Source organism: Acromyrmex echinatior, chromosome 4 (assembly GCF_024713525.1).
Source record: "Acromyrmex echinatior isolate Ae372 chromosome 4, ASM2471352v2, whole genome shotgun sequence".
Lineage (NCBI taxonomy): Eukaryota > Metazoa > Arthropoda > Insecta > Hymenoptera > Formicidae > Acromyrmex > Acromyrmex echinatior.
In genome coordinates, this window is record NC_141855.1 from 6,155,228 (window position 1) to 6,179,141 (window position 23,914).

The 23,914-nt window shown below is 36.3% G+C and overlaps 1 protein-coding gene and 1 long non-coding RNA gene across 2 annotated transcripts in view; one reads left to right on the forward strand and one right to left on the reverse strand.

Moving 5' to 3' along the window:
• Positions 1–56: 56 nt before the first annotated feature.
• Positions 57–6,996, forward strand: LOC105151923 (uncharacterized). The gene is made up of 2 exons (XR_846875.2): positions 57–6,772; positions 6,839–6,996. It is a non-coding gene; the product is annotated as an uncharacterized LOC105151923 (long non-coding RNA).
• Pi3K21B (phosphatidylinositol 3-kinase regulatory subunit alpha) overlaps positions 6,911–23,914 on the reverse strand; it is a 46,792-nt gene continuing 29,788 nt past the window's right edge. The window contains exons 5-13 of the mRNA XM_011065905.2: positions 21,390–21,575; positions 20,081–20,209; positions 19,748–19,955; positions 19,104–19,331; positions 18,547–18,871; positions 18,213–18,460; positions 17,828–18,004; positions 17,559–17,744; positions 6,911–17,293 (exon numbers count right to left, since the gene is read on the reverse strand). Coding sequence (XP_011064207.2) covers positions 16,999–17,293; positions 17,559–17,744; positions 17,828–18,004; positions 18,213–18,460; positions 18,547–18,871; positions 19,104–19,331; positions 19,748–19,955; positions 20,081–20,209; positions 21,390–21,575 — 1,982 coding nt within the window. The 3' untranslated portion in view covers positions 6,911–16,998. The remainder of the gene's footprint in view (positions 17,294–17,558; positions 17,745–17,827; positions 18,005–18,212; positions 18,461–18,546; positions 18,872–19,103; positions 19,332–19,747; positions 19,956–20,080; positions 20,210–21,389; positions 21,576–23,914) is intronic.

The following is a 23,914-nucleotide window of genomic DNA, read 5'->3' on the forward strand; positions in this document are numbered from 1 at the left end:
CGGGGGTACGTGCGTGCCGTGGGATCCCGAGGGGGGCCCCTACCTATCTACTGACTGCGTCGACGGGGGCCCTACCGAGACTCGTCACCCGTGACTCCACCTCCCACCTGACGGCCCCCACAGATAACCTCCGCCGAAGGGTATACCTCCTCGTGAAAGACGAGCCGCGATAAGGTGTATCCGCCCGGTGAGGAATTCCTAAGCGGAGCCGCTTACGGCGCCGTGCTTTTCTCTTCAATCCATTAAATGGTTTTTACGAGACACAAGTATACGAGATAGATTGCTCTAATGACTGGCTTATTGACGAAGGGTCTCTGCGTGTATAAAAAAAAAATCTTGCAGTTAGAGAAGATAGGATAATACCTATTGTCTAGTTTGGAGTAAAAGGACATATGTTTATTATGGATGAATGTTTATTATGTATTAGAATTAAAAGAAATTTGATAGAAATATAATTATAGAATAATTTTGATGCAAAAGAATTTACGATAAATATTAAAGTATGAATAATATTTGAAATAGAATAAATATGGAAAATAGAAAATAAAAATGTAAGTATCCTATTAAATTTACATTAATTTTTGTTAGAAATTAGACTGAATAGATTAAGAATAAATCAGATAAAAGAAAAAAAATCTTACTTTCGAAGTTGAAGCGAGTTCTTAACGCTTAATCTTATATCTACATATAAATATTATTTGCACCAATAGGATTCTTTTCCTTAATATATTTTTTTATATCTGTAATATGAAGAAGTTTTATATTTTTTAAAATAATTAAAATTCTCAATTTTACTTTAATAAAAAGCTATTCGGATTAGTCTGATTTTTTTGTTCTTATTCTTAATATGGCCGAAATATTATTAAAGCAACACTTGATATGTTCAAACGTATCTAAACATTTTATAAATAACTCCTCTTTTGAGTCGCATTAATAAATTCCTGAGATTAAACAAAACATTCAGATCTGCGAGGCGATTTTTCTCCACTAGCTTCAAAAGGAAGGGATATTTAGCTTAATAGTCCAAAGCACGCACCCGGAAATGGATAAGTGCGCATAGATCGAATCTTGCCTTCGACCATGCGAAAGGCTGTGAAAAAAAAACTATTGCGCATAACAGGATGCACCGGATACATATCTCTTGATCGAAATGGACAGCGTTGATATCGCATTGGTTAATGCAACGATAATGTTCATCCCCGCAAGGCACGATGGACAATAATGTGCATCACGGAACATCGCAGTAACGGAACTTTTATTACGACGCCGCGAGTGACGATCAAATAATAAAGCAGATTTTCTTGGAAGAAAATGCAATACACGAGGCACTCGAATCGTTCATTTAATCATTTTAGTTTTATGGGCATCAAAACATGCTTACAGAAAATATCTTAGATGACCTAGTATTTTCAATGACTTACACAGGAAGGGTCTGAGCACAAGAATTGTCGTAACACTTACTTAGATTTAAATTGTAGACGTAAGTAACGCACAAGCTTTCACGTATGACGTACAACTTATTGCCATGTCTCCAAAAGATGGCAATAAATCGTACGTCATACATCAAAGCTTATGCGTTACTTACGTCTACAACTTAAGTCTTTAAATAAGTTTTACAACAATTCCTGTGCTCAGACCCTAATTCTTTATCACGGTAGAAGTAACTACTCGAAAGAAAAACATTACGAGTAAAATAATCAGAAAAATCATGAATAAATTGCGGCGTTGATAGAAAAGTGATATATATCTCACAATTTTTCAGTAAAGTGTTTAAAAAATTCTTTCTAAAAATTGGATCGTTTTAATTAAAACGAATATACATAACTTGACTTTTTTCCTACGTCATACTTTCAATTATAATATATTCTTCAAAACTATGTCATGAATTTTCAAAATTTGAACACTGCAACATTAATATAAAGTTGTGTAAATTTCATCCCTTATTAAAATTATAAATAATATGTCATTTTTCCATAAAAATACATTAGTCTTCAGGGAAGTCAATTTCCTTTCATTTTTATCAACACGGTAAAATGTCGCTATTAAAAATTAAAATATGTCATAAAAGTCATAATTTAAACAGTTGTAGGAAATACGATGATTTTAATCAAGTTATATATCATCTTTTTTTTACTACTATAGGCAATCGAGACGGTGAACGCACCGAATGTTTGATCGATCGTAACGATAGGCGTCCTACGGTTATTTTTAACGTGTCAAACGTGAGATTTTTATCAGAATCCGCCAGGTGCGAGTAAGTGCGGATTCTAATAAAATCATATTGTAGACAAAAAATAAAAGTGCGAATCTCTAATCCACGTTGAGGATGCAGACTCTAAGTAGATCGACTTGGACCGTCGCCAAGTTCGCACGGGATTCTTCAGCGTACAAGTTCAAGGCTCGCAGGGCGGTACGGATACCTTCAAGGTCACCGAGTGTGCAAATACCGTGATATTATAGTCGCGCAAGTGCGGCAGCTTTCTCATTGTCGGTCGAGTTCGGTCGAGATCTGACATAAGTGCACCGCACACTCGTCAAAGTATCCCCGAGGTATCCGGTCGATGCTATATAATCAATCGAGCTAATAGCGCCCAGCCGAGAACCGGCGCATTCTCTCTCGTCCTCCTCCGCTGAATTCATCTCGACGAGAAAGAGAGAATTCCTTCGTTCTCTCAGTTCGGATCGTGCGGAATTTATCAATGGAAATAACAGAATTAGTCACCGTAAATCACGGCGACGCCCAAATTTTCTGTCGTGATGATAAGTAAAAGCAGGTAAAAAATACCTTTCGAAATGAGACGATCTTGAGAAGTTGGACCATCGGGACTGATTGAAATTTATTCACTGGTTGAAATCTGTCCACTATAATAGTAAGCACGCAAATTTTACCGCTAAGAAAAAAAAAACTCAGAGAGCATCTTTAATACGTTTAACTCAAAAACTGTCCACTAGCTATTAAACCTTGTATCTATGACATCTTTTGTTCATCATATTATAATATACATATACATCATATATGTGAGAATTATAACTCAATTCATCGGGACAAAATTTATAACTAGTGTGGAGTTCTTTAATAAAAAGAAATAATTAATACACGAAAGGAACAATTTTACTTGTTAAAGTATTTGAAAATTTATCTAGATGCAGACTAAAAAATAATTTTTGTTTGCCCCATTAAAATATTGTATATGTAATTATGTAAGATACTCGAACTTATTATAAGAAACAACATGATGAATATTCTATTAAATTTATTTATTTAAAAATGTAAATATTTTCAAATATTTAAAGAAGAATATGTAACTATGTTTATTCTCAGCACGTGCACACAAATACATTAATAATAATGATAAGTAGAACAATCTGTGCAACACGAAGGCTGGAAAGAAAATAAGTGAAAAAAGAATAAGCATGCTTGTAAATTGTCCAACGGATACGTGAATATTTCTAATTCCACGTAATCGTTCATCATGTATAAACAAGGAAGACGTAATCATGATATATTGCGTTAGTAATAACGTAACTATTTTGTGTTGCTTGTTGTTCAGATTGTTTTATTCCGAACAAAACGGAAGGCCACAAATTGCCACGTAAGTTGCATCGTGTACAATAACTGTGATAAGCCGAGAGTATCGATCGTTACTGGTAATTATGCGAACCAAACCCTTCGCCAGTGGTACCATTGTGTACCATTTTAGCCCACTGTTTAACGATTTATCGTCCCGCAAAACATCGACAAGCATTGACAAACCGAATTATTGCGGATTAATCTTTCAAACGCAGTCCTTAATAAGCAGCTCTGTTTACGCAAACTCGTAAATTTGCATGCAGCTATAATTTGATTATTACATTAAAGGCATAAAATAAAAAAAAAACTTGCTTAAAAAAGGCGAATATGCCTTAAGCAACAATTATGTGTATTTATGCTAATAATTGCAAATTTCTAAATAAATTTTTACGTTTCTGTTTCGATCAGAGAGTATTTTAATTTTAACAATAAAGATTTGAACACATGATAATTACGTGCATGTTCTGAAAATAATTACTTAACTATCTTTTAAAAACTGATGTATTCTTTTATTTTTGTTGTTGCTCGAGATAATAATTTTCTGGCCACTTATATGAATACCTAATTATTATCTTTTTCACCTTTTGGACAAAATTTTGATAGATTTCATCATGTTTTATTTTCACATAATATAATATAATTTTCGATATGTACAGTTAAGGGAAACAATTAAAACACATTTAAAAATAATTTAATAATAACTATCATCCGATTTTTTTATCACTCGGTGTTTTACAGTTCCATGTGAAAGCAGAATAACTAATATCGCGAAAGCGATCAATTTTAAAATATCGACTGTGCCTTCAAAATCCAATTTGAAGGATCAAGGAAAGTATCCATCAAAAGTAACAAAAAGTAACAAAAGTTGTAGAGAATTAAATTTCTTATAAAATCTCAAAGTCTGGCTGGAAACGTTCGGACCTACTTTGTATAAACAGAATAAATAGAATAACAAAATAGATAAATAGAACTTAGACATAGATATTATCACGGTCGTAAAATTATCACTGCAATGATTATGCTGCGATCATAATTTTGAGGCAGCTTTTGTCAGTACGTACATTTAATTTATTTCCTTCAGCGAGGCGCAATTGTGGGAAGCCGTGTATAAAAAAGAAATACGAATCGCAATCTGGCACGAGTAATAATTATTCGTCGTCACTTATCTGCGAATTGACGTCGGACAGAATATTTACACCTATAAAGTTGTCGATTCCCTGCAGGATTGTATTTCCTCGCTGCTTGATAATGACGCATTATTAAACGATGAGTTGGAACGTTTCTTCTGAGCATTACGAGTATTTTATCGCTACCTGCATAAAAGCGATTAACGTCGTCGCTGCACCATAAGAACAAATATTATTTATCAGGCTATTCTGCTTGAAATAACCGCATCATAACGACTTTATGACTGTACGCAAACAGAACTTACACCTCGAAAAATCAAGTTAGAATTTTTTGCGACAATTTCATGACTGTTATTCCACCGGCGGTAACAATACTAATAATTAAGCGCCAATCAAGTATTTCCGGGCGGATTGCGTAATCATTCATATGTAATCGCGCAAGGATGCCCGGGGTTGAGCCAGGAAAATCCCTCGACACTGACATTCGAGGCTCAATTAAAGTCATCTTTAATGTCACCTTTCATTCCGTCATAATTGGCAAATTGCAGAGGTGCATCTTGTGGCGTCTACAGTCGTCTCGCCTATTAGAATCTACACGGTAAATCCGTCTCGCCATACGTAATGATCGGCGCGCGAATTGTCTCTATTTAATTCCGCGGTTGCGTAACGTAATGCAAAAAAAAAATATAGCCATCAGGAACGCTTTACGTTCCTAAGAATGTGACTCGCATCTTCCGTCCGAGAAGCAACTTATGCGAATAATTTGTGTGAATCAGAAACTATAATGCTATTGTTGCTTACGCGCAAAATTACGTCAATTAATATTTTCACGAGATGTCACGATTTATCGATGTACAATACGCGGATGTCGTAATTAAAATTGACAATGAAATATTGCAAAAAGTTACTCGTTATACATATCGTTCGAATTCGTAATTAGAGTCTAAGAATCCCTCAAGTTTAAATAAATATAATTGAAAGCTATTTGATAAATTGTCAATGATCTAATTCATAATTTTTCCACAATAGATGTATAAACTATGAATATCTCATTAACCAAGCTAAAATTAAAAATTTCTTTTGAGAACTAAAAATCCTAAAAACGTACTTCATTTTGATTGTAATAAAATTTCTCGAACATGTCTCATACATAATAGTTACAATATAACTAATTGTAAGTATCTAAAAATAGTCCCTTTTAGTAACTTTAATTATCAATTTCTCAAAATTATAAAGTGATGGAACAATTTGAAAATCGAATTCATATTCAGCGTCCAAAAATTACGCAAAAATTAATCTTGCTTTGATGTTTTTTTTAATAGAGGAATTAAAATTATCTATATTTTTTAAAATTATTATATCATTTATATATTATTTACAAATTATTATTATTTATAAATTTGTTGGCTTAATTATCGAGATGCAAATCTAATTTTTGGTAGAGAGAAAATCTAGTCGATAATTCATTTCTCAAAGAAATGAAATGTGAAAACTAAGTCTTATATTTATGTTGCATTTATCGAAGAAATTTCTTCAACAGAATTCTATTTGACAAAGCAGCAGAGCATCTCCCGGAACCGACTTCGAAGCCGGAACGAATGACGCTTTCGGCCACATACCGAGTACACCGCCTTCCCAACGGGTGCCTTCCTTGTAATTCAATTATGACGTTATAATTGCGAGATCCTTATGACTCAGACGTAAGGATAGGTCTCGCACGATTAATCTCACTTTCAAAGCGGCTCTATGCTCGGCTGCCTCTGGCATTAGCGCAAGTCACTGAGAGCGCTGTAGCTCGTCAAGTGTGTACCGCCCGATAGATCGATCCGAACGAAAGAATTCGCATTTATTGATTATACGCGGCTGCGCATAATCCACTATCCAGTACGTGCCCGTGTTCGCTCTCCTTCGAGCAATGAATCACGTTTCCATTTCCAAGAGAAACTCGTTCGCGGAGTCCGAAGATCAACTTGAGAAAATTCACAAATGTAATCCGTTACCACATCCGGAGAAGGAAAAAGAAATTTGTACATTTCTAAAAATACTGTCGCTGCGTTCATAATTATGTTGAAAGGTAATCAACATTTGGCTTTTTCTGTGTATTATTAACGTCATAAGATGTTTCATTTCTGTGCCGCAGAAGGATTTTCCTAGGGAAAGTTAACGGATGATAGCGTGGCTTTCAAAAGGATAATAAAGCAACACCGCAAGCTTATAAGTAAAACATATTAATCATATGCAAATATAAATGATTTTACATGGTAATTCTAGCAAATAAAAGATACAATATGAAGATGACGTTGCGCAAAGAAGCGAGTAAACGTTCATTACACCATCAGCTTCACGCACCCAAAGGGCAATCTCATCAGTTATCAGCTTCGCACGCTTCTTTCGATCGAAAATCCATTCGAAATCTCGAGTTCACAAAAATTTCGCTCAATTACGCACTTCTCTTCTTTACTCATTTCACAGAATAAGAATAACCGATTTCCGAAATTAGAAATCGGCCTGATCGCTTTTCTCTCTTATCAAATCATCTATTTTTCAAAATCTCCGATTTAATTTTCCGAATTTGTAAAATAATTAAAATAACTGTAACATATATAATTATTATTTTTTCATTTCTTTAAAATTCCTTCAGATTCTTAAGGATGTGGAATAAGTAAAGAAAGAGCGTGTACATAATTCAAGAGTAGAGATCTCTCATCACTTACGTTCTTCCGAATATTCTGTGTGGCACGATACAATGATCCACGATTTTCGATAAAAATTAATCTTGCGGTGGAAATCAAAGAGACGGAGCTAACAATCGCGCTACTCGTCACACTTTCGTTGAGAAAGATCGCTTCGCGAGAAAGCGCTACACACAATTTATTTATCTCCCTTAATCGTAAATCTTGATGCGAGGCTGGACGAATCGTCTCTAACTACGAGATCCTGGACAAAATGTGAAAATTGACAGTCGAGGTAATCGCAAGAATGGACGTTTCCTAGGATGAGAGAACAAATCGTCAGCTCGATCTCCTTGATTAATCCTCGATCATATTCCGCGACAAAAAAGCACGCGGAAATTATAAATTCCCGAAAGATATCAACAGCGTCACGACACTCGAATTATTGCTAACGAAGCTAAAACCGCAAAACTTCTTCGCGGATCAATGTGTGTATGTTGTGTGGCTGTGTGTTTATGTATATGTCGAGTGAATGAATGGGTGGGTAGGATGGATGGATGGATGGATGGATGGATGGATGGATGGATGAGTGGGTGTATGTGTGATAAAAGATACAAAAGGATTGTCCGAGTGTGCCGAATTTCGCGAGGATCGAGAATGAGCGAAATCTCAGCTGCACTGATCGGCGAACGGTAGTTTGATACCTAACGGTGTTTGATACTATATTAGTGGTAATTACGATAATAATTTGTCCTTCATCAGCGTATGAATACATGGCGTGCGCAATAATAAAAGTTCGCATTCTCTGTAATCGCATGTGTCCGTCTACGTGTACACGCTCGATCACAATATACTTATGTCTCTGTACATTCATGTATGTATAGGTGTGTATGTATATATGTCTGTATATGTATATTATGTACGTATATATGTGTATATGTGTACGTACGCGCATATAGATACATAGATACCTGGATCGATTGTGATGATACATACTGTATCGACATACATTGTACATTTTATATCCGTATACGCGTACTATTAATGTGATACACTCTCTCTCTCTCTCTCTCTCTCTCTCTCTCTCTCTCTCTCTCTCTCTCTCTCTCTCTCTCTCCCTTTCTCTCGCTCTCTCGCTTGCATGCGCGCGCGCGCGCGCGCTTATGGCAATATATAATAGTAGTATATATTTTTACATGCAAAAACAAAAGTTTTTATCACAGTGGGACAGCATACATTCGTTAATAATGTAATATTATGTCGACAACTTTTGCTTTTACGCCCACGTCTCCGCGCTCCCTTATACAACTTTCGCACTCGGTATGATCCTCCTTCGCACCGGCATTCGCATCATTGATTAATGATCGATTATCATCGCCTTGCAGCAAACGCCTGTTTCCCATTTCGTACGTTTACCGATCGATCGGTCTCGCGAGATCATCCGACCGGATGATCATGAGGAGACGGCGAATATCGATGAGAGCGATTTTATATAATCAATTAATTACGTTATATTAATTATGAATCGCTAATTGTATAATGAGGGCGTATGATTAATTAATTATATCAAATCGTTCGATTAGCGCTCATTTTGCGGTTACAATCGTGTTAGATCTACAATGATTACATCGATTTATAGTGACTTCGCATCGGTTAACTCAATTTCTACGTTGCTCTGTGTATTTTACTTTTTTTTTTTTAAATTTTTATCTTTATATCAATCTTCTCTGAAGAAATGCTCTCGTCTCGACACTCGGCGAGCGCGAGAGAATTTTATTTTACCGTATAATCGTGCCGTTACATGCAAATACGCACGATTCATACACAATTTGATTATCATCGTATTTCTTTTTCTGTCTCTCTTGCTGCAAGGCTATCTCTCACTCCCTCCCACTCACACGCACTACAACAGCTTATTAGATTCATCAACTCTTATCACTGTTTATCGTCAGAATCAATTATGTCAGCTTATCGTGAAGTTTCGCGCCTATCCTGGCTGCCTCCTTTCTTCTCCTCATCGGCAATCCTTCATATTCGTTTGCTTGTACAAAAGCTAAGGCAAATATTTCCATTCACTCTCTTTTCACTTTTTTTTCTTTTCTATAACTCTCTCGTTTTATCGCTACCGCTGTTACTTCTCGGAGATCACAATGCAACACACGAAAGCGTGTTAGTTGACGAAACGATCCATCACAACGTGGTCTCACACGCTCGTTTTTTTTTTTAGGGCCAGCCCTTCCTTCATTAAATCGCGATTCTCTCACGATCGCGTCCTTTCATTTACTCGAGCATATATCCGAGCACGTATCAAAAGACCAGGCTCACGCACATATTAATCGTCGCTTCGACGATAATGGTCGATAATTCCCTCAAATCGAACGCAATGCCGATTAATTTCCTTAAATTAACGCGACGCAGAACGATTCGATATTACGCAAAGTTGACTCGACAAATCGCACAGTCGACGTTGCACATAATAGTGCAATAATAGTTAAGTTACGATCAGGTAAAAAACGCTTGTTCTAGCGTTTGTTATCAAAGAGGGCATCTCGCGATCCTCCGAAATATAATTAATTGTCGTTAAAAGTTTCATCAGCTTGAAATTTTTATTCGCCAAGGCGATTTCCTCCTGCACCTAACTATTATTGCATCATGTCATCACGGGATGGCTCGACACGTGGCTCGATTGCTACCTCGACGTAGCATTCTTCATGGACCGGTCCTGCCGAGAACATTCACTGAAGTACCACTCTCACTCTTGTCTTCTTTTCTTTTTTCGTTCTTTGTACAAAAGAGCAATCGGCTCGGATATCAGAAAGACGCCGCCTCCGCGTCCAGCTTCACAAGAAAAAAAAATAATGAAAAGAAAATATTTGAACCACTCCTGTTTCGCGATCGAAATACATATTTCATGTGACGCGAGTGCTTCTTCCTCGATTTATCCATTTTCTTCACAGAAGTTTATTAGTGCAAATTGCGATCGAAATTTCTACAGTTTCGATGAATTCAGATTTTGACATTTCAGTATAATGATTTAGTATGAATTCCGAATAGCAAATCTTTTCTTATTTATACAAAATATAACATTAAGAGAATGAATTTTAGAATGGATTAACTAAAATTAATTTCTCAATTAAATTTTCTTCTTTTTTTATAACAACTATTACAAAAAAGATGAGGCCATGAGGGCAAGAAGATAAAACTTATCGAAATTTTATCGATTTCAATAGTAACTTAACGCTTATGATTATGAGCCGCCAATCGCCTTTCACGATCATAGATAGGCACGCACACGCGACTCTTGATATAAAATAACGGCAAGATTCTTTCAAGACGCTTCGACGTCATTTTCATTCTCAAAATATTCGGCATCCCGAAAATCACTAAAAATTTATTTAAAACATGTCTGTTGTTCGAAGAAATTATTTTAATATATAGTATCGATTAAAAATCTGAATTATTATTATTATTATTATTCATGATTCAAATTAGATACTAAAATAAGGTAAATATTTATTTATCTTATAAAAAAACTTTCAATATTAAGTTTCAGTAACACATTCCCTATTTAAGTAACAAAACATGGAAAAATTGTCTGAAAAATTCTTTTGCAAAATTTTTATTTCAAAAACTTACTGTTTGTTTCTTATTTTTTTGCGTTTTTAATGCAACTTCAGATTTTTTATCGAAACTATTCTAAAATAGACTTTATAATGAATTAGCAGTGATAGATTAAAATAGATAATAGATACATAAAGCAGTGATAGATGTCAAAAAACTTCGTTGTAAATTAATATTGTGCAGGAAATGAATGGCAAGGGCAAGATTTCTTCGCATATATAAAAATCATACATAAATGATAAAGCAATATCGCGTGAAAAAGAAATGTGACGAAGAAACAAGAGTTTCATAAAAAAATGTTCCGCGAAATTTTTGTTAGGCGAGCTAAAAAGAAAGACTCTCAATCTCGGTGGGAAGAAAAATAGTATACATCAATAATAATAAGTTTTAGATAAAATGAATTTCGGCATACATGCCACAGAAAGAACTATGAATATTTCACGAAATTTGATGAAAAAAATATTACGTATTTCTCTACCCTAAATATATATCTATAAGGCAAAACATGCAATTCGCGCAAATTTAAGAAAAATACATCAAGCTCGATCGTACGCAATTTAGGATAAAAATTATTACGTGCACAATCGACATCTATCAAAAATATTAAAAAACCAATTTGCAGTCTCGAGACAGTCATATTAAGAGTCGTGTCGATTTTTCGATCTTACACTTACTCTCAGTGACTCGGCTTGACTCGACTCGACACATTCAATCGACATTTCGAATCCCGTGGGATTCATCAAGATCGCGGGATCGCACGGGTGTGTGCCTGTTCGACGCGCTCTGAGAGCTTCGTCGAAGCGACTCGCGATCGACGAGACTCGCAGAGACACGCGATTAATACAACACGACGTTCCATCATGTTTATATAATGTATGTATGTGTATACATAATATATATGTATGTATATATATGTACGCATGTATATATTATAAATAATCAATTAAAGGTTTGCTTTGAAAGTAAGTAAAAATATATATAGATATATACTCGAATATATATATATTTTTTTCGTTTTCCTCTCTTTTCTCTCTTCTCTCATATCTGCACCATATATATTTCTCGACGCACAACATATCGCATCTATATAATATTTATATATATATGTATATATATATATATTTATTTATATAGCTTCGTTTATTTATCTCGCATGTGAATCTATTCCGTGTATGTGTGAATTCGTGTATGATGTATGTATTTATGTGTGTATGTATGTATGTATATATGTATGTATGCTGAGCGCGCGCGCGCACCTGTATAAATATAATCCTTTCCCACTGGGAAAGCAACGAGTGCGACTCATGATAGATTTCGAGATAAATACAATTGAATAATACATTTTCTTTTTCATTAATTTGCATTTTTTCTCGCATAGCGGAATTTGCTTTACACTCACTAAATATTATTATAAATTAAGAAAAGAATAACAAAACACACAGATATTAAACAGAGATATTCAAATTCAAATTAAAGTTCTTAACGCAACAAAAAGATAAAAAATTATCTTATCATTAGTAATGAACATTCTTCATAATTCTAATTCTAATCATATTTGATAATTATATAAGACTTTCTGATTTGTAAAACACTTATTTCCGTAAAGACATTGAGTACATTCGCGTGCGGATATAAAATACCAAATTTTACGTAGTTTTTGCCTGCGTAAAATTGAGAAAATCGAAGGATTTTTGTCTTTGAATTCATTTTTCATAAAAAAATGTAAAACTATACACAACATATATTACATCTTGTTGTTATTTAACAATCGTAGTTAATTATAATTTATTATTAACCTAATATAACAAATGTAATATTGATTGTCTCATCAAGAGATTCTATCGCGAGTCGTACTCATCGGTCATAATATTTGTATAACTGTCTTTAACACTATAAAAGAGTCGTCCGACGTCATTGATTCGTTTCCTCCGTACTTTCTCTTACGCCGAAAGATTAACTCCCACGAGAAAAATCACGAAGAATTGCCTCGTTCTAATAGAATTCGATAGGTTTTGTCTCACTGCTGTCTATCATGCGAAAGGCTCGATGGGTGGGTGACGCAAAGTATTTGCTTCACGGCAAAAATTAATTGTCGACAATCACGAACATTCAAACCCCAACAAATTTAATATGATCGTGAATCCGTTTTCTCGAAATACACCAGGTAAACGTCGTCGTCATTCTGCTCTTCGGAGAGCTTAAAATACGGTATAAAATAATAAAAAGCGAACAAGGCTTCGAAAAGGAGAATGGCACGACAAGAAACGCGAGGACATCCAAAAGACCGGAGGAGGACGAAGCGAACGACGACGGACGTACAAATTGGACAATCACGTGGTAGCGAGCCAGGCCACATGCCTCTCCCGCTCCTCTCCATCACCTCTTCCTTCGTCTGTATAAAAAATCTTAAACTACCTAAATCTACGTAATCCGAAACGTTCGAAATGAGCAAACGAGAGCCTTTTGTTCACCGACTACGTTTCTCTCTCGCGCGACATTTTTTTCTCGCCGCTCTGTGCTTTTCTTCAGAATGAAAAAAGAGACGATCTCGCCGATCTTCCTCGTTCGTTCGCCTATCGCGCGATAGGAGATTACATAGCCGCGGAAGAAATAAAAGCAGAGATGAGAAACATCACGTTCACATTCTTACACATACACCTCACATAATCTAAAATTGGTGCAAATCACATTTCGACACAGAATACTTTGCATTCATATTCTTTTTTAACAATGCACCTAGTGCCGAACATGGTTGTTCGATTTTCGACGTGAATAATGAATAATCGAACGACCGCATTTAGTATTAAACGCATGATAAAAATTGATCTCTTATTCGCACATGTTCAATAAAATATTTTGACAAGATTTTTCCAAACTCGACTACCGCCACTTTTAATTTTCTATAAACGATTCCTACTTACAGATATAGTGAATAGATTGAAAGATGAATCATTAGCTTGATTCTTACTGATTTCAATACTTGTCCGATTTACTTGTTCAGATCGAATCTATCGATTTGTGTTTTATTTACGACGGCGTGAGAGAAACTTGAGGAACCACCGGTTTCATTGAACGTGAAGCGTTCCCGATACACTCTCGCCATTTACCGACCGCTCTGTAAATGTGAGATTTCTCAGGCACGCCTCCGTGCGTTTTCTAATTTCATTTCAGTGGTTCAGGTCAGGACGCAACAAAGAAACGATTGCGAAAGAGGAAGAAAATATAAGAGAATAACAATAAGATAAATATTCTATTAATATATAAAAGAACGACAAAGAATATAAATAGACGCGTCCTCTGATTAGTATTGTTTCAGATTAATGATTAGACTAATTCGATTGTGATTTTTCTTTTGTACTTGTTTTTTATATCAATGACAATTTTACTTCTTCATTTAACATTTTCAATTCTTGTTGCATCCTGATCTTTCCTCTCATCGCTACTATCTATAAGACTGTTCAGAACTAAAATCGATAGCGAGAAAGATCGACTCGACGCGTTGGTTGTGTATTGAAGTTTTGGCGGAAAAGAAAGTTCACGGAAGAAGTATAGAAAAAGAAGAAATGAAAGATAAGGATGAGAGATTAGGGACAAAAGCGATCGAAAATGACAAACGCGATAACTTTTCTCCCTTTGCTTATAGACAATCCGAAAAAAATCACAGATAATATATATCTTTTCTCACAAATCTGCTTGGCATAACGTCTGAAATGTAATGTGTATAAAAAAAGCTCTCTCTCTCTCTCTCTTTCTCACAGAGGAAATTTCATCACGATCCTGCGGAACGCGATCAAGAAAGGATGACGGAGATATCCGGTCCATCTTCGCGATTAAACTCGAAAATTTAGCCACGAGAAGCGAGCGGGTCCACTTTTTAATAACTTGAGGAAAACTTGAAATACAGTCAGACATGTTACAAGTTGATATTTGATAATGTTCCAAGAAACAGTTTAAATTTCTCGGAAAAAGTGGATCCACTGGATTTTCGTGGGCAGTTTTTCGGTTACTATAAAATGGTATAAAGACGCCTTGCGGTTTTACATGAATTTCGTTCGACTACATTCTAATATCACTATTATAATTCAGCAATATCGCAAAAAAAATTGAAGACGCTTTATTTTGCGAATCGCAGCACGCGTCTTTCATTGAAGTCGCGAACGGCGTTTTGCAAGCGATCAGAAATTTCGAGCAACGAGGAAGTGATCACCTTTCGACTTCTGAACGACCACGTTTAACCCTTAAAAGCCTAAGATGATAGTATTACAATACAATATGGTCGCGATAAAATTATGCAAAGCTTGATTCGTATAACTGACCTTAACATCAATTCCTATTAATTGATATTGATACAAATTGATATTAATTTAGTTTCCAAATTTAAATATAAGCTTTATAGCAAGAAACAAAATACGTTACATTACAAAAAAAAAACATTAAATAATGAGTAATAGCACGTGATCCAGATTAACTTATTACATGAAAAATTATGTCGAGTGTCATTTATGGGCACTTCGTAAGATATATTAACGTAGTAAGCTTTGCTTGTAACATAAACATTCAATCAATGACTATGATTTATTCAGCTACAATCATCATAGCAATTCAAAAGATATTTTCATAAATTATTTTTATAGCATTTTAACTGTCTTTTTTAAAAATAGCACGATTTAAACTACATAGGTACATCCAATGTAACTAAATAATAACGAATTACTAACTAAAAGTTAGTTTCAAATGACCGCTCGATACGAGCTAATCAGAGAATCCGGGGATTCAGGCTATTAAGGATTAGACGTTAGACGATTATAAGAGACTACCCTGATTACCTGAACAATGGAATCTATGCGAACGAAGCGGACCTCTCTATCCCGGTCGCTGATCCGACGGCATATTTTTATAATGCCGATATTTCCGAGCGGATCAATTCTGCGCAATTATAAGCGTCAAGATAAAAAACGCTTTCTGTTTTGAAAAACAAAATTTCGGTAGCGGCAGAAACGTATCGTCACCATCCTGCCGTAATGTCGACGCAGATCTTTGACTCTCCGCGTCGTGTAAACCCTGAGGGAGAGCTGGTGACATCCGTCGTTGGTAATGTTGGTCCTGTTAGTCGAGAGGTTCCCAAACATTCTGAATCTAACAATTCTTCGAATCTGATATTTTCTTTCTATCTCATCCTCATAATAATGTTGACGAAAGCGTAGATACGAAATGTCCAATCATTATTAATCATATATATAGAAAATATAAGTCAATTTTCAAATCATTTCCCACGCTTACTCATTCTTGTTACATTTACGAAACAAAAAGATTCAGATAATTCAGAAGAAAATTTAAGAACTACGTTTTCGAAATTCATCACCTTTACATACCGATCAAAAAATAGTTAAACATTTATTTTAATATTTATAACAATCGATAATATAAAAAATTAGTTTAATTTTTTTAAAATTATTTTTCAAGATTTTACTTCATCTGTTTCTTGCTTCTATATTCTTCTGGATATAAATCGCATTTTATCAGGATGCACGACGCGCCGTTTGGGAACTTCTGCTTCGAAGCGATCATTATCGTATCGCGATAACGCATATATATCTAATTCTATCGCTAGTATCTCTTACGATTATTACGGCTATTATACACTTCGTCAAAGTGCTCCGTATTTTCGGAGATCTTACGACCTACCTACCATTCGATGATGATTAAGCAACCGATATTACATTGCGTGCTTTCACGATATTTCGCGTGAGACTATTTCCTCTCACTGTGAAACATACGCATAATTATTGTACGCGATTTTAGGAAACGTTCCGAACGAAGGAGCGTTTTATCTCGCAACGAAACGTGTGTTCGAATTCGTCAAGGAAGGCTCACGTGATACAGTCGATCTGCCGATCGCGTCGGCGAATGATGCTTGTAGCAGCAGAACTCACGTGTGGGTGTGCGCGCGTGCGTGAACGTACTCAGACTCGAGCGGATCCGGATCGCGACGCTCGACAGGCCAATATTATGTATGCGGCATGACGAGCTGATTCTCATGGGGCGGTCGCGCGAACGATGATTGATTCTGAATATGGATCTGCAACTGCTTCTGCTGGGCCTGTAGTTGCGCTAGCGCTGCGGGTGGCGCAAACGCGGGATAGGCCAGAGTGGTCGTCAGGCACTCGTTATGTTCCTCCAAAGAATTCTGAGCATAGTGCAGCACTAGGTGTTTCAGGGTCTCGTGAATGTTGTATGGCTCGGCAAAACCATAACCGCGCTCGGTAGCGTATATTATGCAATGCTGTACCGTATCGTTGCACCTGTAACATCACGATTCTCGAATAACATATGGCACAAACCGCCATTCCGGTTATGTAATGAAATACGATCGTTAAAACTGGATTATTCAAATTCTTGAGGGAAGCCTTAAGAGGATTAACTTTCGTTTTAAATGTTCACACCATTAGGTTACTCCTACTATTAGCTACTATTATAATTCGCGCATTATCTATAATTATATACTTTCATTTATTCTTGATTTAAATTCACACATTATACTTGTGTAAAAATATAGGTGATACTTACACTATAGAAAGTGCGTACTGGCCAGTTCTCGATCGACGAACAAGAAAGGTACCATCGGGCCGGCCCTTTAGAATAAGATCAGCATCAGAACGAGAACCTTTCAAAAACAGCCACGTTTTCTCATCGGAATGAACTGCAAAGTCCACCTCCTCTTTGTTCTGCTTTATCTCATTCTTCTTTAACCATCTGCAATGTTCGAATGAATTGGATCAGTTTTTCAATGTAAAAATAAAAGGAAATTTTTGACAACAGAATAAAAGAATACGTACTGAGAATGGCGATCTTTTTGCCGCACAAGTACGCCAATCTCTGACTTCAGCTTGTACATTTCTCTCTCAAGGGTTCTATAGTAGGCGATCTGTTGTTTCAGACTCTCATCCAATTGTTCTTTACTATCTTCTAAGGCCTTCAGTCTTCGCTTCAACAATTCTGAATTGTCTGTTAAACTGTTATTAAAAAAATAACAAATATAATAACAAGATTAATTGATTATAATTAATAATCCCTACTTTATATTATTTGCAATATAAGATCTCGGAAATATTATCATCAATGCAATCATAATGGAACACTATAGAAAATTTCACTTCTAAAATTTCATAAAAATTTGGAAATGTAAATATCTTTAGAGAGCATTAACAACAAAGTACTTACGTAGAAATCTCATGAGGTTGGGCTTCTATCTTGCACCTTTCTTGCAACTTTATCTGTTCCTCAAACATCTTGATGGCCTCTGTGAAAGCTTCCAATGCATTACGTTTCAACTGAACTTCGTAGGCCGTTTTGCTGTACAAATCCGAACAATGTTGATACTGCCGGATTGTATCATTTATATCTTTATCTAACTCAAAATATTTCTGTCTGACTTTTGCCATGTCGGTCGTATTTGCGATCTCGTCATCCTATTTTTCAGACAAACACAAGATAGAAAGTTCAAGGATGAACATAATACAATTATTTCATGAACCAGAAAGTTATAGAAAGGTACCTGTTGAAATCGCGACACCGGGTAAAGCAACTTAATATCCAGCACCGAATTATACTGTGCGAGCGAGCAGTTCCTATAGTAGTCAACCAGCTCGATGACCGAATGGAAGTTATAGGGATCCGAAAATCCATATTTTCCATTTCGGTGACTGATCTTGATGAGCTTGTTGGTCCCGCCTTTACGCAGCGTTAGAGTGTACTCGCCACCCTTGGAAGACGCATTGCGTACCAGAAAGGTGCCATCCGGTGAATCGATCATCATCTCGTTTACATCGTCCCTCGTGATTTCACCCCAATACCATTCAGCTTCCTGTAGCGTGCGCGGCCTAGAATTTTTTCGGCGATATTTACAATTAGTCATTTGTACCATATGATTACAAATAATTATCATAAATCTTAGAAATTAACTATAAAAGAAAAAAAGAATTAAAACTAAGTATAGGATTAAAGTTAAATTGATAGAAAGATTAAAGTTCAAGTTTAATGTGGAATTAGAACTAGAAACTTCTAACTTAAATTAAGATTTGGATTGAAATCAGAATCGAATTTGAAGATCACCTATGCTGCTGTTGATCTTTGCCAGTATCCGTACCAGGTGCCGTTTTGTCTACAGTTTCGTCCTCAAGAACCGGGAACGGATCCAAAATCGGAAACTGTGGTCTCGAAACTTTACGTGGCGGCAATTGCGGGGGACTGGCAAACTCCGGTAGCCTCTCGCTCCAATCGCCGTGTAATAGTAGCAATTCCATTATGCGTATGTGTGCCTCCGTGTTGTGAACAACTTGGCTGTAAAATTGCGCAGTGCAAAGTGCTAAATTCTTCGTAATCAAAGACATATTACGAGTGTTCTATCAGACAAGTAATCTTATCTATTAGTAGTAATATAGTCGTAAAACCAGTTAATTTTTTTATCGCAAATATGACAGTATTATATCGTTATGTAATTATATCCTGAAATCTACAAGGTGCTTTTTGCGAGAGAAAATTAAATAACCCAATGTTAGCAAACTAGAAAGTCACATTCTTTTAATTTAATTAGCCCACTAGTTGACGAGATGAAAAGCAATCTATTACTAGCGTCCTCGAAAATACCGTTTTTTTTTTACAGCCACTAGTACGTCGCCAGTAAAAAAGGGATCGTGTGAACCACGCTCTACTCTCAACTCTTCCCCTATGACTAAAAGAATCCACGTGGCACTCACATGATTCGCTCCCAGGGCGGCCTGAGAAATATATGGCAGAGAACTTGTACAAGGATGGTCGGTGGTTCCGTGTAGCCCCTTCCGTGCTGCAACTGGCAGATGCGACAGAAATGTGCCATCAAATGGCACAATGTGCTACGATGATGCTCCGGTAGCTCCGCTACTAATTGATTGAGACGCGTCGCGCACTGCTCGTCGCTTCTCATATCTGTGAGATAAAAATAAATTCGTACAACTTTCGGAATCAAACGACGAATTATAATCATTGATAAAACATTTGATAATTTAAACCGGTTTAAAAAAAAAGTATTTGATTAAGAAATATATACTTACTCGACGCATCCAGAAACCTGTCATACCATTGCACCGGGATTACTGGGTCTGGCAATTCACGTAAAAACTTTTTCAAGACACTGGCGATACATTGGGGAGTGTACGGACTTAAATCCGCATTACAGACATCTGAAAAGATTATGTAATGTTGCTCTATGTTCAGTTCATCACAAAAAAATAAATACTAATCATATCGATAATTGCTTAAAAGACATAATAATTGTATCGATTATTAATTAATTAATTACATTGATATGATTATATCGCGTTTACTTCAACTGATACAACTCAAAAAATGTAATCTTTTTAGTTATTATTATGAATGAGTTAAACAAACATTACTCTATTAATTATTATCAAACGTAAACTAATTCAAGTTCATAAAAAAATATCAAATCAACATAACTAAAAAAAAGATGAGTTTTAAAAATATTAACAAAATCATTACAATAAAAAAATAATTTGAAAAGATTTTTTAACGATTGTAAAACGAAAATAACAAAAAAGAAATTTGATCATATTAAGTATATATTCTCTTTGCCAATACTATTTGATTAGTCAATAATACATTAATAATCAACTGTGAAATTTCGAAAAGAACATCTCTAATTAGAAGCTTCATTCATCCCAAATATTATCTACAATCTACTTAAATTACTATCTATTTATGCATTCCAACTTTTTTCCTTCTATTAAATTTTACAGTTTAATCTTTTTAAAAGAATTGTGAAAAAAATATATTTAAATGAATTAAAATGATAATCATAAGCAAATATATATTTAGTCGATAAACTCTCAGTTCGTTGAACGCAATTTCCCGATATTAGGCAGACAACTGACATGTTGCAGCAGTTAAATCTGCACAATATAATACGATATAATGCAGACAGCAGCAGTCTCTGTCTTTCTCATGAAATGTAGAAGTTTTCTTAACATTATTCCGAAAACAACTAATTCATACGCCGTGCAACGTCGCGAGAAACAAAATTAAAAGAAATTTCGAGGCTATATATGTATAAATGTTAGCTTATCGCTAAATGCAGCCGGATCTTTGTCTTTCAAAGCGCGAAAGGAGCTCGCTCATTCGTTGTCCCTGAAATCTCGATCTGTCGCGCAAAATATAAGCGTGCTTTTCTGGCGCCCTCCCTCAGAATGGAGGGGGTCCTCCACAATGCAGCATGCATCTGGTGGCGCGCCTCGACATTTTTGCAACCCGCGAGCCGAACATCGTGGCACGACTACCGGCTATTTATAGCACGCATGATCGCGCGATCCGACCTGCCGGCCGGCCACGGCGCGCCCGTCTTACCTTCGTTCAGCTTCTGTCGCAGTTCGGGGATCTGCTCATTAGGTGGGCTGCTGTGGTAAACTTTGTAGAGGTCCAGCGTCGTGTCGGCGAACGCCAGCTCCTCGAGGGCGCGGGTACATCGCTCCACCAGAATCGGCGCCGCACGGCTGGCGGTGTCGAATTGCGAGCACAGCGCGAGGCCGAACACTGCAAATTGCGACAAACATTCGTGGCGATTCCGTGAATTCTTTGCTACGCGTCCGGTACGAACTACGCCGGAGAGAATTTTGAAACGCGAGACGTACCTTAGGCACGCTGCGCCGAGCCTGAGATGCGTCTCGCGTTTCAAAATTCTCTGCTGTGCCATGCCTGAGGTACTCGCCTCTTTCCAAACGAGAAATTTATAAAAGCTAAAAAACCTTCGTCCCTCTAACGCAACATTGTGATCAATTACGGCTAAATAAACATTCCTTCATATAATATCGTACTTCATTTATTCTTTCTCTTTTTAGCTCGTTTTAGAATCGAGACACGTCGTGCGAGACGCGATCGATCGATGGATGAAGCAAGTGCAGCGCTTCTCTTTATCCATGAGGCCGCGAAATTCAGCGAGGACAAAGCGACGAAATTACGTAACGCCGCGATCGTGGAATACTATCGGAGCAGAAGAATTCCTGACGATACCCCGCAGATTTTCGCGCTCAAGCGGACAAGCCGCTCCTCGTTGTTTTATCGCCTACGGCCGCCCGCGCCTCCTTTCTTCAATCGTCTCTCCGTTCCTTCCTCTCTTTCCTCTCTTTTTTTTTACCCCTCTTCGTTTTATTACGGCTGACGAACCTTTGACTTTATTTTCGCGCGAGGATATACGGCGCGATCATATTTTCAGACACGATCCCGTTTTCTCTCTCGCTTTCTCTGTCTCTCGCGAATACCCGCGCGTACACACGCCACTTGTACAATCAAAGACGTGTGCATTATGACGAGAGAGAGAGAGAGAGAGAGAAAACGAGCGGAGAGAACATTGTGTAGGAGGGGCAAGAGGAGGAGGAGGAAAGAAATTTATTTTTACGACCGCGACGGCGACGTCTTGTTTCTTCATGACCGTATCTTCTTCTTGTTCTTTTGGAGGACGAGTGACCGAAAAGGAGAGAGAGAGAGAGAGAGAGAGAGAGAGAGAGAGAGAGAGAGAGAGAGAGAGAAGGGAGGGAGGACAAAAAGTCAGAATTAAAACACGATCTATACGAGAACGTAGGCACGCACGTGAATTTTATGCGCGGATGTAAGGCGGAGGCCACAGCCGGGCTATTCGATATTCATCACGAATTCTGAATGTTGCTCATCGATGCATGTAACGAGAAATCTCGCTGAATCGTGCCATTGTATTCCGATAAATCAATGGCACGAGTAAATACGTAAGATACGCGAAGCATTCGGATTTCGGACGCAATTTGCAGCTTCCTCGAAAGACTCGGCTTTAACCCTTCGTTGCTTACACGGGATGTTCAGGATAGCCTGTATAAATTTGCTAAATATATAAATGTTACTTATACACTTCATTACTCTCTAAAGTTTTTGGATTGAAATCTCATTTTGTAAAGTGGAAATTGCGCCAGTCTTGAAAAAGAGTGGCTCAATTTTCAATCTATAAGAATAAGATTTCACTCTTCGGAATGACAATTCAGTCTAAAAGTTTTAGAGAGTACATTTATGTAAATTGTTTCACAAAAATTAAAAAAGATTTATTACATTTATTTTTATCTAAAGAATGTACAGAATATTATATCAATTTTTATTTAAGTATAAATTGTAAAGAAAATAATGAAAATTGAAATATAACGGAAATATTAGAAATATCCTATGCGAGTAATTATGTTACAAAAAAAACCACGCAAGGCTGATTTAGTGCTTGAATTTTGTTGAGATTTCAGCAATTTAGGATTTTGACAAATTGACAAATCGGAAAAACCCGGAAGAAGATTATAAAAATTACGTGTTATGATTTCTCTGCAGCGTACAATTAACGCAAGAAGTAGGTAGGTAACCAGAAGTGCGCTACAAAAATATACCACAAGCACTGAGAAAAAAGTTTTTAGTACTCGTGAACAATATTAATTGCATAGAAAAATAACAATTATTAGCAACTTCATTTTTATAGTTATTACTCCATAATATTAGCATAATAATATTTATGGTTTTATGTAAACAGAACACATAGTTGTCTTTGAAACTAATTATAATTTTATAACCAACCGTACGTTCTTTTTTTATATAGAATTACATAAATATCACATAGTTCTATACAAAAACTGTATAATTATTATTATTGACATTATAACAGTAATGACTGATAAAAATTAAGTTATCGTAATATTTTACCATACAATTACAGTCACAAATGTCAGAAATATTTCTCTCATCGAGTAGATGCAATTAGAGACTCAAGCCGATCGCCGCGTCATTTTCAATCAACTTTCCAGACGCGGAGGCAGGTGCAATTTGTGCGGGATCGTCAATGTCGAAGTCGCAACCGCGAGTGCCGCGCGGCC